This window comes from Ovis canadensis, chromosome 2 (assembly GCF_042477335.2).
Source record: "Ovis canadensis isolate MfBH-ARS-UI-01 breed Bighorn chromosome 2, ARS-UI_OviCan_v2, whole genome shotgun sequence".
Classification (NCBI taxonomy): Eukaryota; Metazoa; Chordata; class Mammalia; order Artiodactyla; family Bovidae; genus Ovis; species Ovis canadensis.
This window is the reverse complement of record NC_091246.1, coordinates 248746242-248764511: the sequence shown is the minus strand read 5'-3', so window position 1 is coordinate 248764511 and position 18270 is coordinate 248746242. Positions and strand designations below refer to the sequence as shown.

General features: G+C 44.6%; 1 protein-coding gene and 1 long non-coding RNA gene across 8 annotated transcripts; one reads left to right on the top strand and one right to left on the bottom strand.

The window, feature by feature from the left end:
- Window positions 1–4576: 4576 nt before the first annotated feature.
- Window positions 4577–13819, bottom strand: ZNF436 (zinc finger protein 436). 5 transcript variants are annotated; one of them, XM_069579057.1, is made up of 4 exons: window positions 13215–13703; window positions 11812–11904; window positions 10912–11038; window positions 4577–8294 (listed from the first exon to the last, which is right to left on the bottom strand). In XM_069579057.1, the coding sequence occupies exons 2-4, from the start codon at window positions 11842–11844 to the stop codon at window positions 7042–7044; spliced, it is 1413 nt and encodes a 470-aa protein (XP_069435158.1). In that variant the 5' UTR covers window positions 11845–11904; window positions 13215–13703; the 3' UTR covers window positions 4577–7041. The 5 variants fall into 5 exon arrangements, with proteins under 5 accessions (XP_069435158.1, XP_069435162.1, XP_069435159.1 ...); XM_069579061.1 differs by having other exon boundaries at window positions 10912–11118; window positions 13215–13654; XM_069579058.1 differs by lacking the exon at window positions 13215–13703 and adding an exon at window positions 12105–12219.
- On the top strand, window positions 12805–18222 carry LOC138434405 (uncharacterized). Of its 3 annotated transcripts, none has more exons than XR_011254768.1 (5): window positions 12805–12997; window positions 13910–14051; window positions 14860–14919; window positions 15213–15277; window positions 16464–18222. It is a non-coding gene; the product is annotated as an uncharacterized lncRNA (long non-coding RNA). The 3 variants fall into 3 exon arrangements; XR_011254767.1 differs by having other exon boundaries at window positions 12814–13372; window positions 16461–18222; XR_011254769.1 differs by having other exon boundaries at window positions 12851–12997; window positions 16461–18222.
- Window positions 18223–18270: the final 48 nt, after the last annotated feature.

Here is an 18270-nt window from a genome sequence, read left to right as displayed (position 1 = left end):
AAGTCCTGTATCCAAAATATATAAAGAACTCAAAAAAAAAAAAAAAAAGAGTCAAACTTTCATTAGATTCTTAAAGGAATCTGGATCCTTCTCAAAATATCAACAACTATTGGTTTATAATGCTCAATTTGGAGAATTATCAGCTTGGAGAATTCAGAGGTTGACCAATAGCCAAATCTACAGTTGGGAGTTTAGAATCCTGCCCAAGCTCCCTGTATTGAGAGCTTGCCTTGCAACATTTTACCAAAGTTGCCATAATGTCTAATCCTAGATAACCCTCCAAAGATGACAATGATTCATCAAATACTGACGCTTCAAGAGTAGGTGATTTTATCCTCATTTTATCTTGGGAGGACCACATAGCCTCTGGGAGCCTTTTTTCCTCTTGCATGAGGCCCCACCAGACATGCAATGACAGAATACCTCCCGTTTCTACAGACTTTCTTTTATGAGTGGCTTGCGTAGTGAATAAGCAGGGTGACAATATACAGCCTTGATGTACTCCTTTTCCTATTTGGAACCAGTCTGTTGTTCCATGTCCAGTTCTAACTGTTGCTTCCTGACCTGCATACAGGTTTCTCAAGAGGCAGGTTAGGTGGTCTGGTATTCCCATCTCTTTCAGAATTTTCCACAGTTTATTGTGATCCACACAGTCAAAGGCTTTGGCATAGTCAATAAAGCAGAAATAGACGTTTTTCTGGAACAGACTGGTTCCAAATAGGAAAAGGAGTACGTCAAGGCTGTATATTGTCACACTGCTTATTTAACTTTTATGCAGAGTACATCATGAGAAATGCTGGACTGGAAGAAACACAAGCTGGAATCAAGATTGCCAGGAGAAATATCAATAACCTCAGATATGCAGATGTCACCACTCTTATGGCAGAAAGTGAAGAGGCGCTAAAAAGCCTCTTGATGAAAGTGAAAGAGGAGAGTGAAAAAGTTGGCTTAAAGCTCAACATTCAGAAAACTAAGATCATGGCATCCGGTCCCATTACTTCATGGGAAATAGATGGGGAAACAGTAGAAACAGTGTCAGACTTTATTTTTGGGGGCTCCAAAATCACTGCAGATGGTGATTGCAGCCATGAAATTAAAAGACGCTTACTCTTTGGAAGAAAAGTTATGACCAACTTAGATAGCATATTCAAAAGCAGAGACATTACTCTGCCGACTAAGGTCCGTCTAGTCAAGGCTATGGTTTTTCCTGTGGTCATGTATGGATGTGAGAGTTGGACTATGAAGAAGGCTGAGCGCCAAAGAATTGATGCTTTTGAACTGTGGTGTTGGAGAAGACTCTTGAGAGTCCCTTGGACTGCAAGGAGATCCAACCAGTCCATTTTGAAGATCAACCCTGGGATTTCTTTGGAAGGAATGATGCTGAAGCTGAAACTCCAGTACTTTGGCCACCTCATGCGAAGAGTTGACTCATTGGAAAAGACTCTGATGCTGGGAGGGATTGGGGGCAGGAGGAGAAGGGGACAACAGAGGATGAGATGGCTGGATGGCATCACAGACTCGATGGATGTGAGTCTGAGTGAACTCTGGGAGATGGTGATGGACAGCGAGGCCTGGCGTGCTGCGATTCATGGGGTCGCAAAGAGTCGGACACGACTGAGCGACTGAACTGAACTGAACTGTGTAGTGAAAAATCAGAAATGAAGTCACCAGTCCCACTAAAGGGAATGAAATTGATACATCAACTCCTTTCATTTATCCAACACATGTTTGTTGCCTCCCTATTGTCAGTCAAACATTTGCTAGGGACTGAAGATACAATGGTGAGCAACACACAATGATTTCCTGAAGGATATCAGAATCTAGTGGAGGAGACAAAGAAGTAAACAGGCATTTACAAAACAGGAATAAAGTGCTTTGACTGGGATAAACCCAGGGAACACTGAACAGGAACACCTGATCCAGTCTTGTGGGATCAGGAAAGGTTCCCTGGAACAAGCCAGGCATGGAGACCTGCAGGAGGAGGAGAAGCTGACCAGAAGAGTGGAGAGAAGGAGAGGCAGCTTGGAGAGTGCTGCAAGTGCAGGGAAAGCGCAGAGAACCACAGCCCGGGAAGGCAGCAGAGGCCAGGTCTTGTTCACTTCCTCACACATTACACATGGTGCCACTGGCAATGGAAAGCATGAGAAAGTTTTGAGCAGAAGAATGGCAAGAATGGGTTTGCCCTTCAGAAAGATCATTCTAGCTGCAGCTAGGGAGAATAGTTGGAAGGAGGTTGAAAATAGAGGAGACTCATTAAAAGGTTGTTTCAGTAAGCAGGATGTGGCTTGGGGATGGTCTAAATAATTGCAACTAACATTTTGAGCTCTATTATTTCATTTAATCTTTGCAATTCTGTGACTGAAGTCTCTCAGTCGTGTCCAACTCTTTGCGACCCCATGGACTGTAACCTATCAGGCTCCTCTGTTCATGGGATTTTCCAGGCAATAGTACTGGAGTGGATTGCCATTTCCTTCTCCAGCGGATCTTCCGGACCCATTCTGTGAGGTAGGTATAATTACCCACCACTTTACAGAGGGAAATCCAAGGAACAGAAAAGCTAAGTAACTTGCCCAAGGTTACATGATAAGTGAGGGCAATAGAGAAAGCAGGTAGATAGATTTGAGAAATATTTAGGAGGTGGCAAGGTAATGACAGGACTTCCCTGGTGGCTCAGACGGTAAAGCGTCTGCCTACAATGTGGGAGACCTGGGTTCAATCCCTGGGTTGGGAAGATCTCCTGAAGAAGGAAAGGGCAACCCACTCCAGTATTCTTGCCTGGAAAATCCCATGGACGGAGGAGCCTGGTAGTTTACAGTCCATAGGGTCGCAAAGAGTTGGACACGACTGAGCAACTTATGACTATGACTAAGATAATGACTGGAAGACTAATTATGCAACTGATTTTTATGATTGCTTTTGGAATAGTGGCTTAAGGAGTAGTTTTCAAATATGAAATATAAGTTTCTAGCATGGATGACTAGACCATGACTGAGTCTGGAAGTACAGAAGCAGCAAGTGAAAGGTGATGGTGGTGATAGAACTAAGTGGTAGATTCAGTTTCAGGTCTACCTGGCTAATTTCCAAGTGATGTCTACAAGGCAGCCACAGGGGATGCTATGAAATTCAAAGTGAGATCCTGATATCACCAGCCTCAGTCTCTCCCAAAGGGAAAAACAAAAGCAGCTTTGAAGAAGGTAAAAATGATACAGACTTTGCATATGAACCATTTAGGAAAACAGATAAATACAATGAGATTCACCTTGAAACCATTTTAGGTCATTACAGGGTCATTTTCTTCAAGCCATTTTACTCCTCTATTGTTTTTCACTAACAACCTTTTTATCTTAAAGTCTCCTAGAGATAGGGAGGTCCCAGTCGGCTGCTCCTCTACTGTACAGAGATGGGTATCTAACCAATGCTTCAAAGAGTAAGTTTCTCCTGAGGCACAGGAACTCCTTTTTCAGCAGGAACACTAACCTTTGAAACACTATGGAACCATTTAACAAATTATCATTTCAATGGACTCAGTGGAGTCCTAATGGCCTGGAAGCACAGCCCTAACCAAGGGCTAGCCACCTAGAGAAAATTCAGAGAAGGAAATCTGCCCCTATTAGAATAATGGTGAAATATAACGTATTAAATACCCTGAAGGAGAAGTGCCAGGTCAATTTCTCCACCATTTTCCTTGAACTTTCCTTTCCGGAAATAAAAAATGCTGAACATGTAGGAAGGAGAAAAAAAGTTTTAAGAAATGTTTATGCCAACTGCCTGGAGATCCAGTGGTTAGATTCTGAGCTTTCACTGCCAAGGGCACAGGTTTCATCCCTGGTTGGGGAAGTAAGATCCCACAAGCCATGTGGCACAGCCCCTTACCACCACCCCCCACCACCACCACCACAAAAAAGTCTGATAATTTATAAAATCTCTTTCAAGTCTTGGTTATAGGGTAAATTAAAATTTTTCTTTCACATTTTCCCCCAGTTTAAAGCACTTCTACTCCCTACCTCTGTCTAAATTGGTCTTCCATTAAAAAAAGAAAAAAGGCTCCCCAAGATAAAATTACTTGTAAGAAATTTGAAGATTGTGGCCACAACCTACTAGAAAATAATCACTGCCTTAGGCAGACTGTGAAATTTTGTCATGAATTGAGAGCCTCTGACCATTTTTAAGACATCTCTCTGTTCTGGGATCCTAATACTAATTTAGTAGAAACTGTTTTAGTACTAACAGATACCCAAAAATATCTCCTTAAAGCAATATGGCCTCCCCTCATTTTTTCCTTTTTTTTTTTTTTTGCTTTTGTTTTCCTTCCCCAAAGGTAATGAGTTACCCATACCAAATATTTCCATGTTGTTTGCCATCAGCCTAATCTTCATAGGAAATGCCAAGGTTTTTGCATCTCCCCCAAATATGGCAATATCCAAAAGGCTGACCAATATGTGAAGACACTTCCCAGATTCCCACAAGAACATCTGTACAAAGGCATCAATATAAAACACCAATTGTGCCCATTTTAATGAATCCAATGAAAAGCTATTTTGTGAATTGGTGCTGAATTACTAAAATAATTCTTCACTTTTTGATTTTAAAAATTTTACTTTTAATTACAGAATATTGTTAGAATAATACAGATGTAGATAGACACTAGTATAACTGTGACCAATACCAGAAGGAAAACTGTGCTACATACTTAACTTGTTCACTCACTCTCCACAATCATAGAAAACAGGCACGATGTGTTCAGGGTATGTGCAGAAGCAGCCAGACTTGGGAGCAGAAGGCATGCAGAAAGCTTTAGCAAAGAGAGACTGATGCATAACTTTACACAGAGTTCAACGCAGCAAATGGGCAACAACTGGCAGCAAGAGAGGAGATAGAGCTGGTCTGGCCCTCTGCCCTTTTAACTTTCCAACTGGAGTGTACATGTCTGGAGAGAAGGCTGGGGCACTTAGAAACCAAAAGCAGCAGAAGGAACAGGCTAGGGATAAGGTAGGAGAATAGGGAAGGAAAAGCGGGTAAAATACAGTTAGGTCATGGAGATGATGTCTTCTCTGGCCACTCTGAAGCTAATGCCCCTAGCAGCTCACAGAAACAACAGAAGTTTGATATTCATTAAAACCATCAGCAACACTGATATGGGGAAAAGACACGTTTGAGTTTAGTCATCAAGAACATGTAAGTCATTCAACAATTAAAATATGAATATCCACAGCTAGATTTTGTATAGAACAAAGAACATGCTCCCTGCCCAATTCTGTATTTAAATAGGAGTGCCAACAGAAAGATATCTACTTTGCGGATTATTTCATTGTTACGTCTGAGGTTGTGTTATTGCAAAGGATGCAGACCCGCAGGGCAGTAGGTCACAGGAAATCACTATAGTACACGACCCAGGAAAGACCACTGGCTCTTTTAACACCAAGTCCCAAAGAGTTATGGCAAAAGTTTTTCAAATGTTACAACACTCACAATAAAGCACAGTATTTGGGGCAGACTCAAAACATAATATTCCTTACTCTAGCCCCCATTCCTGGACATCGATTCCCTCCCACTCCCACCCCCAAATGCTTGGATAAGCATCAACATTCAGGATATTTAATTCCTATTTGAGCTGAGATAAGGAGAACTGACATTACTGGCTTAAATTGGGTCAACACTGACATAAACCACTTAAATTTGTAAGCTGAGAGAATGGAAATACATTCCTATCTAGGTTTATTAATTCCTTGTGACTAGGGCAAAGAGATCATTCAGTCTGAGACTACGACAATCAACCTATTTGGTAATTATCTCCAACAGACTAATACATATAAACAAGTGCTTGGTTCTATAGAGATCTTTCAGGAGAGTGCACACAAGAGCACTAGTGTTTAAATTTTTTTCATAAAGAATGAACAAAAGGACATTTCTCACATTGGAGTTATGTCAGTTTTTCTGTCACATGATCAATATCACCCAAGAGCATGCTAATTCAGTGTGAATTAAGTTTCTGCTATTGGAAAAAACAAAAGAATACACGTTTCACTGTACATACACATGCCCTTATGCAAGCTAAGATAAACACTGGGATGTGGCCCTTATCAAATCCTAGAGTTAGCAGTATAGGGAGAATTGATCTTAAAGGGTAGAGGGGAAAGAACACAGAAATAACCTGATTCCTTGGGAAGGAACTCTATGCTTCCTTCCCCAGTCAATTCCACTTGCTCCTTACACTCCACCATCACTTATGGTCCTACCTTTCCTTGAAGATTTTCCCTACAATATTCCCTACAGTGATCCCCAAAGAAAATTCATAAATTCTGATCAATGGCAATAACAACAGTGGGCATCTCTTGCTAAAATCACCACTGTTGATGAGTCCTTGGTCCCCAAATCTGTGTCTCACTTTTCCTTTCAATCTGAATCTTCAGTTAGCTTTCACAAAGAGGAAAGCTTTAAAAAAAGTTAATTAGAAACAATGAGGAGAAAAGTAATGATCATTGCCTTCACCGTGCAGAATCCTGCTCTCAGGAAGATAGAAAGATACAAATGCATGAGCAACTCAAGGAGAAAGCCCTTTGAAGGGAAGATGTGTGTGCCCAGCTACTATGATGGTGAGTGAATAGGTGTGGCAATTCAGGTAGTCTCTGGTTGTTTTGTTCCAAAGCAGCTGTGACCACCCTATCACAGTTCAACATTTCTCCTAGTATAGCTGTTTGGGTCAAGGATGGGAGAAATTACTTTGAAAGATTTACTCCATTTCCAGGCCTGAGCATTTACCAGCATTTATCACCTGGTCTTCAGATTTCCAGTTATTTGTGATTTTGATGAAATAATTCGTTAGTATTGGGTGAATACAAATCACTATTTTGGAAGAGGGAATAATATTCCCAAAGCCATGGGTCAGAATTTCAAGTGGCTTGTCTTCTGTGATGTTTTAAATGGCAACCAACAGCAAAGAAAGTCAGTATAGTAAGAGAAGCTTCAGTCTTGAGAGAGCTCTTTGATATCAAATGCAATTGTACCTTCAAATGAATCATTTCCCAGTCATAATTACAGGACTTAGTCAGTGTGCACTCTCTTATGTTTAATAAGAGCTGAGCTCCGGCTGAAACTCTTCTCACATTCTGTACATTCATAAGGCTTTTCTCCCGTATGAACTCTTTGATGTGTGATGAGGTTGGAGCTCTGGGTGAATCCTTTACCACACTGCACACACTCATAGGGTTTCTCTCCTGTGTGGGTTCTCTGGTGTTTAATCAGGTCCGACCTTTCACCAAAGCTTCGCCAACACTCATTGCACTCGTAGGGCTTCTCTCCAGTGTGAATTTTCTGGTGTGTGATGAGGTGAGAGCTCCGGCTGAAGCTTTTCCCACAGGCATTACATTCATATGGCTTTTCCCCAGTGTGGGTTCTCTGGTGCTGAACCAAGTGTGAGATGCGGCTGAAATTCTCCCCACATTCATTACAGTGGTATGGCTTTTCCCCTGTGTGAGCTCTGCGATGGCGCACGAGGTCAGAGTTCTGACTGAAATTCTTCCCACACTCATCACACTTGTAGGGTCTCTCCCCCGTGTGGACACGATAGTGTTTGATGAGATCAGATCTCTCACTGAAGCCTCGCCCGCATTCATTACATTCATAAGGCTTCTCACCTGTGTGGGTCCTCTGGTGCTGAGCTAGGTGAGAGCTCCGGCTGAAGCTTTTCCCACACTCCTCACACTCGTAGGGTTTTTCCCCACTGTGGGTCCTTTGGTGCTGGATGAGGTGAGACAGCCGGCAGAAACTCTTCCCACACTCATTACATTTGTGAGGCTTTTCTCCAGTGTGTATTGTCTGATGCTGAATGAGGTGAGAGCTTCTTCCAAAACTTTTCCCACATTCATTACAGTCATAGGGCCTCTCCCCAGTGTGTGTTCTTTGATGTTGAATAAGGTGGGAACTTCGACTGAAGCCCTTCCCACATTCATAACACTTATAGGGTCTGTCACCCGTGTGAGTTTTCTGATGCCGATTAAGGTCTGAGATCTGACTAAAGGCCTTTCCACAATGAGAACATATATGATATCGGATGCTTGTGTGGACTTCTTTGTGGACAAGCAGATCTGTAACTTGTTGGAGAGGATAGCTTACCCACTCTTCTGCCGTTAAATCTCCCCATTGTCTTTCTGATCTATCCCTGTTGTCAAAGGCCTCTTCACTTTCAGGATTTTCCTCAGTATTACCAACAGGTCTTTCAGATGCAGCCTCAAATTCTACATCTTCACTGATCTCTTGCTTTGGATTCACCTCGTTTTCACTCCTGATTTCAAAATCTGTAATAAAGGTAAAGAATATTATTGGTAAACACACACAAAAATGATCTACTGTGTGCTGGGCATTGTGCTAAGTTCTTTATGTGAATTACCTCAACCAGCTTGAGCACCAGACATCATAATGCTGCTGCTGCCGCTAAGTCGCTTCAGTTGTGTCCAACTCTGTGCGACCACAGAGACGGCAGCCCACCAGGCTCCCCCATCCCTGGGATTCTCCAGGCAAGAACACTGGAGTGGGTTGTCATTTCCTTCTCCAATGCGTGAAAGTGAAAAGTGAAAGTGAAGTTGCTCAGTCGTGTCTGACTCTTAGGGACCCCATAGACTGCAGCCACCAGGCTCCTCCGTCCATGGGATTTTCCAGGCAAGAGTACTGGAGTGGGGTGCCATTGCCTCCTCCGGGCATCATGATGATTTCTACTTTATGAATGAGAAATCCAAGGTCCACAGAAGTGGTTCACAAACGGTTACAAAGTAGTAAATGGTGAAGCTAAGATACAAATCCAGGTGTCTGATAAAAGTTAATGCTTTGTATCACTACAGTTAATGGTTCTTTATTCAAATTATATACATTCCTGGTATTTCAAAAGAAAAAAACCAGAAATAGAAAATATAAAAGATTCTAGGGACTTCCCTGGTGGTCCAGTGGTTAAGACTTCAAGCTCCTAATGCAGGGGGCCAGGGTTTGATCCCTGGTTAGGGAACTAGATCCCACATGCTGTCACTAAAACCATTTGCCACAACTAAGACCCAACACAGCCAAATAAACAAATAAATATATATATATATATAAGAAAATATAAGACTCTAAATTAGAACTTCTAAAAGCCAAGAGCCTAGATATTTTGCATGTGAATGCATGTGTGTATATATGATATGTTCTTAACTTGTCAAGTCTTCATCATTAGCATTATTTAGTATATACTAAGCACCTACTAGGGGAAAAAATGGACTTACTGGGTTAGCATGGAAAAAAACAGATTTTTATCAATCTATATCAAGTCTCAACTGACAAGAAAAATGACTGCCAAATGTTACTTGCTACTTTTCAGTGGCTTTTTTTTTGTACTTTTTTTTCTCCTGCCTCACCATGCAGCTTTTGGGATCTTAGTTCCCCAATCAGGAATTGAACCCACACCCTCTGCATTGGAAGAACACAGTCTTAAGCACTGGACTGCCAGGGAAGTCCCCCTCACTGGCCTTTTAATGTAAACAGAAGTGAGACAGTTGGAGAAGGCAAAAAAGATGCCTGGCTCAGAATACTCTTGGCATTGACTAGGTAAAGACTTTAAAAGAAAATCAGAATACACAAAGTCACTATGTATAAGAAACTTTCTACTAGTCACTACGTTTCCAAGTTGTGTCTCTTGGTACACTTTTTAGAAAGAGGTTACTAGGTATTCTGGGGGAAAAAGGTCCATGGATAAATTAGTTTGGTAAATGGTACATACAACATCCTCTTCTCAGAAATTCAAAATGCCCTGATACCAGATTATAGGTTCTGAGGAGTCTGAAGGTAAAGAAGTCTTGTAAACATTATTTAACCTATTCCCAAACTTATTTGGGCAAGAAACTTGCTTTTTTTTTTTTTTTTTTTTTGGTGTTTCCATCTTTCCAACAAGCATTCCTTGGGGTGGACAACTGACATATACATTCACATTTCTTTAAGATTCTCATTTCTTGTTTTTGTTGGATTAAGTGGAATACTTGGGTTCCTGACTACAACAGATCTGGGTAGATAGCGTCATTTCTAGCTGCATTTCTAAAGGAAGGATCCATGAAAGCTGAGACATCAGAGTGAGTCCAGGTTAAATAGGAAACCCTTCAGAGTTGCCATTTGTTTGTTAAAAGCTATGGGGATAAAGCTTTCAGAAAAAGAAATAATCCTAATGAATGGCAGATAACCTAGTGAACCATACACGGTTGCTAACTTCTGTCAATCCTAACAGGAGACAAAGTGAGTCAAAAGACTGTTTGGCTCAAGAACAGTTTATTCTAGTTGCACCCAGACAAAAGAGTATCTCAGAGAAACGACAGGTTTGCAGGCCATTAAAGAAAATTAGCTTCCCTCTTTAATAGAATTTGTGATCTCATTTAGTTCAGGATTCTCCTGGAAGAGCATCTGACACACTCAAAATCTATGATCAACTCTGAAACATCTCTAGACAACTACCTACTCTGGATAAATAAAGGACCTGAGGCAAAGCTAGGGCTCTGAAGCCAAAACAAACACAAAAAGGTGGCTTTTGCCCTCCTGTCAACCTCGGTCAGCACCCCTTCATCTTCTAGTAAAAGCACCATTTACAGGGGCATTTATAACCTGGCAAGTACCATTATGTCAGACCTGTTTGGTCAGTGATCTGTACAAACAGGCTGGAGAATGGCAAATGATTCAGGGCGCAAGAAATCTTGAGTGTTTCTAAAATGTGCAGAAACAATCTTTCATCCTAGACGGTATGACCTTGATATTCCCTCACTCAAAGATCTGCCTGAGGGCTCAGCCCAGGCCAAAATCCAATTAGGTGCTTTAAAAATCAAGTAACTAGTTTGTGTTGAAAGAGCTAAGGCATTTTTGATAGTCTCAAAAAACATGGGGTGGAGAAAGACAGAGAATTCTTACCTAATGAGACAACATTTCCATAATTCTCCTGCATAACGTCCCTGTAAATGTCCCTTTGTGTAGGGTCCAGAGGTCTCCATTCTTCGCGGGTGAGGTACATGGCCATATCTTCAAATGTCACAGGTGCCTGAAATCACACATTGCTTCCTCAATACTTGGTATCTAGGAAGTTAGTACCAATTTTTCTTCTTGAAATGAGAGACATGGCTGGAATTGTTGAGAAGGCAAAAGGCGTTAGGTCTGATATGTAGAGTCCAAAGGAGAAATAAGTAAGCAACAAAGAGATGTGGTTCAGGAGAGAGCAATTCATGAGCAGATTGCTTTGGTCCCATGGCCGGACACATGGAGCATCTACATCATTCCATACCTTTACCTACCACGTTCCTCTTTTCTTGGAGTATCTTCCTCGGGCTAGTGAAATCCTACTATTCCTTAAAACCCTGTTCAAGCACCAGCTGTTCGTCAGTGCCCGCCTCCCCGCCCCCCCCCCCCCCCGCCTCGCCTATTCCGCTGCTCTGCTCCACTCCTCCCTCCCTCACCTCAGAGAGAATACTCCCACTTATTGGTTCCCACAGCACCTTGCTCCTACAGAAAATAGTGCTTTTATCACGCTAGTCTCATGGCTAACTGGATGCATCTGTCTTCCTACAGATTGTGACCAAACAGGGAGGGCACATTCCATCCATCTTTGTCTCCCTAGTATTGAAAGGCAAACAGCAGGTGTTCAATAAATGCTTGTTTGTGGCTATACTGCCCTGATACTGGATCTCTGGAGGCAGAATGGCAAAGCAAGCGAATTACTAATCCCAGGGAATTTCCCACAGGGATTTGCAGAGCAAAGAAACGCGGGGACGAGGTGGTTAAGCATAGGCAGGGTCCAAGAAGCCACCCCCGGCTTACCTGGGACCCAGCCATGAGCAGGGTGGCTGCCATCTCGGGCTCAAGGATTCGCCTCCCAGGAGAGAGAGCAGGAAAAGCAGCTAGCAGACAGCGCTAAAGGAGGAGAAAAGCAGGGCGTGAGGCACAGAAACAGGCCCTGCCCACTCCCCAGGGCTGGAGTTCTGGCCGCCCAGGCGGGTGGGGAGGGCCCTGAACCCGGGCCGGGTCACTCTCCTCCCTGACCCTCAAACTCGACCCGCCCTCTGTGTCTCCGCCACCAAGGGGTGGAAGCTGCCAGAATTTAATAAGACAACCCCCTGGCTCGGTCCCTCCCGGACCCGGGGGTCAAGCCGACGCTCTCTCAGGGAGGAGGCTCAGCCCAGCCCACAGAACGCCTCTGCTCCTCCATGTCGAGGCTGGGCCCTTTCCGGCAGCTGCCTAGGCCAATCAGCGAGCGAAGCTCCCAAAGCGCTCTGCCAATTAGATGCCGAGTATTAGGCCCGCCTCTCCTAGCCCGGCAGAGCCCCTTTAGCGCGCCTGCGCCCGTCCCCGTGGCCTGTCGGGAGTTGGAGTTCCACTCTGTCGTACAAAGGCCAGTCAAGAGGCCAAAAGCCACGGAGGGAAAGAACAAAAGGGTGAAGAAAAAAAGCGCGTCCTCCTAGCCAGGGCGGAGTGTCTTTCACTTTCTTCTCTTGGAGAGCGCAGTCGGATTAAGCCAGAGAGGTTGCCCTGCTTCTCCTCAGACCCCTAGAAGTTTATCTTGAGTCGAGCTTAAGTTAAGCTTAACTGCGACATCGAGCCTTATACAGTACAGGTGGTGGCCTGTGTTGGGTTCCTCTGGGATTAGCTCTCATCTGACGACCCCGGCCTGAGAGGAAAGCAGCAGCCGCCCACTCCCCAGGGGAGACTCAGCGGCCGCGCTGGAACTTTGAGCTCCACCCACGCACTACATCTCCCAGCAGCCACCGCGGCATTCTCACACTGCTGTGCAGACTACAACTCCCAGGAGGCACCGCGCAGCCCGTCCGCGGGAGAGTGAGGTCCGCGGCAGGGCCCGGCTGGGTCTCGGCTCCATCGCTGTTAACCCTGTAGGGGTGTCCGACCGCGTCCTTCTAAAACGGGCTCCCCTTGAGGGGCCGGCTGAGTTAAGCCTAGCGGAGGGGAGGCAAAAGCCGAAGCGGAGTCAGAAGAGAGGGTGGGGCATAGGGTGCGTAAGGTGGAGCGAGCCGCGCCCCGGGGTTCGGAAAGTCTGTCCTTATTATCCCCGAGGGCTTGCCTGATAAAAGAGTTCCTGGCGGCCTCCCGCCTCGATGGGATCGTGGGCCTCTAACGGCCTAAGCCCAACGGGCTCTCAGGATGTTAGCAGCCCCTGACCGACTGAAGTCAGGAAGCCGAAAACCCGAATTGGGAACCAACAGACTCACCTCCTGGCCCACGAAAGATGTGTTTGGTCTCCGGCTTCAAAAGATCCAAGAGGCCTCAAAACAGATTTCAAATCCGCAGGCAGAGTTCTCTTGAGACTGCACACGTTTGGAAAGATTCTAGGAATCACCGGCAGATCCTGGATATCTTAGATCTGCAGGTAGATCTCGATCCGTAGACATGCAGGCGAAGCCCAGAGATGGTAGGCGGTTCCCAAAGACACAGAATTCCCGAAACATCAGACTGAGGCAGCTCAGGGAAACCACAGGCTCCTAGGCAGATCTCCGAGACCACAGCAGCTAGCCAAGAAATACCACCAGCAGCTAAGCTGCATTCAACTGGAGCTCTTCCGAACGGAAGGACTTGTAGCCTTCCCTTTCCCCAGCCAGGATGAGAAAATGAGACAATGGAAGCGGAGCACTAGGGAGAGCAGGCATTCTGCGCGAAGGAGAGCTCCGAGCTCGCTGTAGCCTTGGAGAGGGAAGTGATGGAAAAAGAATATAGCAGCTTATTAGGGACTCCCACCCTCTTCAAGTTATAAATATCCTCAGAACCTTGGCCACGTGCCCAGAAGCCTGTTGTCTCTAACTGTACAGGAGACTTCTCTGCCTGGGCTGGGAAAGGGGCTTTGCTTTTGTTTTGCAGATATGTCCACCCACCAAGTGACTTGAATTTTTTTCATCAAACGTGACTCTAGGCTACGCTTTTATTAGTGAGTGTCCTGCTCCCAGTGCCCAGTTATTTATGGCTAATTAATCAAGTGTTTAAAAAGAACTCAGGACCCTACCCAGCCAGGAGGCAGACTCTCCCACTCCCCACTCTACACTGCCAACTGTGAGGTAAGAAACTTTTAGATACCACAGAATTGTACCATCCCTCCCCCATCTAAAATTAATATGGGAACCACACACACAAAAAAATAGAATCGTAGAGGATCCCCAAGAGGTGGTGTCCTGAGTGGGAAGTGTGTGGGCATCAAGGTCAGACAGACCTAGGTTGGAATCCAGGCTGCGTATCCTTTGGAAAGTCATTTAATCACTCCAGGCCCACTTCCCTTTCTGGTGAAATTGGATAATCCGTACCTAAGGTGGTGGTGAGCAGTAAGATGATTTAAAGCACTCCATAGAGAGAGAGCGCTCAGATGATCATTGATATTACTATTAATCCTGCCTTTGGTGGCAGGAGACTTTCAGAAAGCCTGTGGATATTTTCACTGGCTCAGAACATCTGGGAAGTCAGAGTGGCTAGATAGCTTTGGAGATCTGCTGGTGACCTTATTATCCAGAGTGTTTCAGTGAAAATCCAGAGGGAGCTGACAGTTGAGTCAGTTTGTTGAGTTCAAGAGAACGGGCATATTGAGCCAAGTAGAGCAGAAGTATTTGGGGCTACCAAAAACCTGGCAAGGTGAGGCATCATGCTCCCAGGGAAAGCTCTGGGACAAGGAAGAGAGGTCAGCTCAGAGTTTGCAGGTTTCTAACTGGGCTGAAGGTGAGGTGAGTGCCCGAGCCCCTCGGCTCAGTTGGGGCTCCCTTTTCATCCCTTCTCTGACAGATTGCTTTGTAAACTTTCTTAGGCCTTTTCTTTCCCCTTGTTCCAGAGCTTTAAGTCCTTCTTTGTCCTCTCGCTGTCATTTCTTTTATTCCTTAGGCCTGCCTGGGGGCAGGACGACTCTCCAAGCCCAGCTTGGCTGCTTGCCTCCTCCTATGAGTAAGTGCTTTTCTTTTTTCACCTGGGACCCTCCAGAGGGTTGAGAAGAAGGGGGGCTGAGAGTGAGTGCGTTTGGTCCCCCTGGGGGGTGGGCAGTGGGAAAGGCGGGGAGGAAAGACTCTGGGTGAGGGGTTTCCGGTTGCAGCCTTCAGCTGGACTCTGAGGGTTGGGGTCACTGGAGAAGGAGATGGCTTCCTGCCCCATTGTTCAGGACTTCATTGTTTTCATGAATACTACTGTGGGTGGGTTTTCGGTAACTAACTTGGAAAGCTGTGTTCCTTCCCATTTTTCAGCATACAATCAGCGCCTACTGTGTGCAGAGGCAGCAGCACAGCCTGCCACTGGAGAAGGGGGCCAGGTGAGCAGTTTCATCAGGGTCTCCAATTTAGGCTTTTGACAATGTCTCCAAATGGGGTTTTACATTATGTCACATCCACTGATCAATCTGATCAAAAAGCCTCCTTACATATCCTGAAGCTTGTTTCTTATTAACAGACCACTGTGCCTACTGAGCACTATAAATTGTTATATCTTAATAAGTCTTGCATATATAATGTATAAATATAATATATGATTTATATAAATATATAATATAAAATAGTATATTTCTTATGTTTAATAAATCATATTTATTAATATATTTTAATAAATCATAATTATCTTGTGAGCAGCACAATTATAATTTTTTTTATTTGGAAGTATTCATCTGCTAGACATTGAAAAAGATGCCTCAATATTTGTGATCTTGTTATCTCATTTTGAAATATACCAGGAACATTAAAAAAATAAGAATCAGTGATCCGAAATCCTCTTTATCCCTGCTCAGAGCAGAGATGAAGCCTCATCTTAGCACAAGGAGCTGGGAGCGTGGGGGACACACTGAGTTACAGACGGTCACTTCAGTCCAGATGCGAGAGCACCCCAATGAGCTAACTAGTCTGCGCCAAAGAGAGACGGACTCAGAGCTTGGGGAGGTGGGTAGGGGAGGAGTCTTCACAGAGGAGGCAAAGGAGCTGGCTCGCAGAAACCAGAAACCGTAGGAGTCTTGGAGGTGGAGAACGAGGGGAGAGAAAGCATTCCAGTCTTCCAGAACAGCATGTGCGCAGTCACGGAGGCGTGAAAAGACAGAGTGTGTTTCAGAATGGTCAGGATTGGGTATGGCTGGAGGGAAGAACGTGGGGGTGGAGTGGCAGGGGAAGGAAGCAGAGCAGGCACGGTCTCTTATGTCCCTTTGCCTGCCCGCCTGTCTGCCTCTGGCTCTGACTGTGGCTCAGCAATGCTGGTGAGGAGGTGCAGATGGGATGGGGGGTGGACTGGGGTGAGCACAGCAGATTGACTCTGCAGGAGGCGAGGAGGGTGATGGGGACTGGGAAGCTCTTTCTGACCTCATGCATTTCAGCTGGTTTTCTCCTGAGACTGTCAACACTTTGAAAAAATGTAAACAATTGCATTAAAAATGTGCCACAGGCTTATTTAGTATTGTTTACTCTATTGACAGGCATCAGGGCTGATTCCACATTTACAGTGTATCTTTCTCATAGCAGCTTGGCGCTGGGAGATAGGACACTACCCCTCAGTGACTGCAAGGCTTCCGTGAGGATTACACGTGAGAACGGCTGCAAAACGCAGGGGCCCAGAGGAGGGCCCTGGCACACAGTGGCCACGATGGTTATGGGGGAAGTAAACGCATCACAGATGCTGTCTGAGGTGAAACCGTACTTCAGAATGACTCAGAGTATGCATGGGGCCCCGAGTTCAAGTCCAGATTGTGTCTCCTAGAAGCAGATTACTCTCTGAACCTTGGTTTTCTTGGTCTGTAAAACCAGTACAATAATACAATACACAGAGACATAAAGTAGAATAGGGCTTGTTAGGGATTAGGGAAGGAGGAAATGGGGAATTGTTTAATAGGTATAGAAGTTTAGTTTTGCGAAATGAAAAGTTTTGGAGATTGGCTGCACAATAGTGTGAATATTCTTGACATTACTGGACTCTATGTACACTTAAAAATGATTAAGATGGCTAATTTTTTGTTATGTGCATTTCCCCACAATTTTTTGTTTTTGCACACAACTTCATTTAAAACCCACCAGTTCTCAACCCACAAGTTTAAAAAAAAAGTATAATAATAGAAACCTAGTTTAGTGGGGTCTGAGGGTTAGTTGAGACAATATAAAGTACCGCTCTCCCACCCCCCGCCCCATATTCATACCAATAGCTAATATTCACTAACTGGGTGCTTTGTGTCAGGTGTAATTCTAATGAATGCTCACAACAACCCTATGAGCTCACTGTTACTATTTCCATCATTTTACAAATGAAGGATGAAGGCATGGCATTTACATAATGTGCCCAAGATACTCAGCTAGTAAATGCTCAATAATTAATAGATTATATTGACAGTGTCATACAAAGAAATTATCTTTGTCATGGTAGAATACAGTGTAAAAATTATTAGCATTTCATAGTACTGTAGAAATTCTGAGGAACCATAATATTTCAGCCAGGGGATCAGAGAAGACTTCGTAGAAGACATGAGCCTCGAAGAAAGCATAAGATTTGGACTGGGATGGGGGTGGGGTCAAAATAGGCAGCCACAGTTTGGAAGGTCAGTCAGATTTGCAAGAACAGGACAAATACCTCCCTTAGGCTGGCTGTAGCATAAGAGTCAGCAAGGGTGGAAGATAAACCACTAAAGACAGGCAGGCGGAGAGGAACTTTTAAAGTCAGACCAAGGACAGCTGGTGAAAATCCACTGAAAATGACTGAGGGAATGATGCTTAGAGGCATGCATGGCTCATGCAGGTAAGGTAGGGGGTGTATTTTTATTTTTATGGCCATACTGCACAGCCTGTGGGATCTTAGTTCCCTCTCCAGGGATCGAACCTGTGCCCCCTGGATTGGAAGCTCGGAGTCTTAACCTCTGGACTGCCAGGGAAGTCCGGGTAGGGAGTGTTTTGAGTTGGGAGTGTTTTGAGTTGAGTATGAGGCCTTTGCATCAATCAAAAAAAAAAAAACCACCTGAGAGAAAACGTTGATGGTGGCAGTGGAGAGAAGGATTGGGGAAGGGAGACTCTAGAACTGATAACTGATAAGATGAAGAAGACAAGGGGAGAGGGTCAAAGATGGTTCTAAGTAAGGAAACAGTTGACAAACAGAAAAGAGAAGACAGGATTTAAGAAAGAGAAGATGTGAACTCAGTTTGTGATGGACTGGACTGAGAGGGCCAGTGGGGTACTTGGAGGAGATAACCAGATAGGCACTTGGAGACTTAAGTCTCAAGCTCAAAAAAAAAGAAAAAAAGGGACCCCCAGCTCTAAGACCGAATTTGGCAGTCTGGATGAGACTACT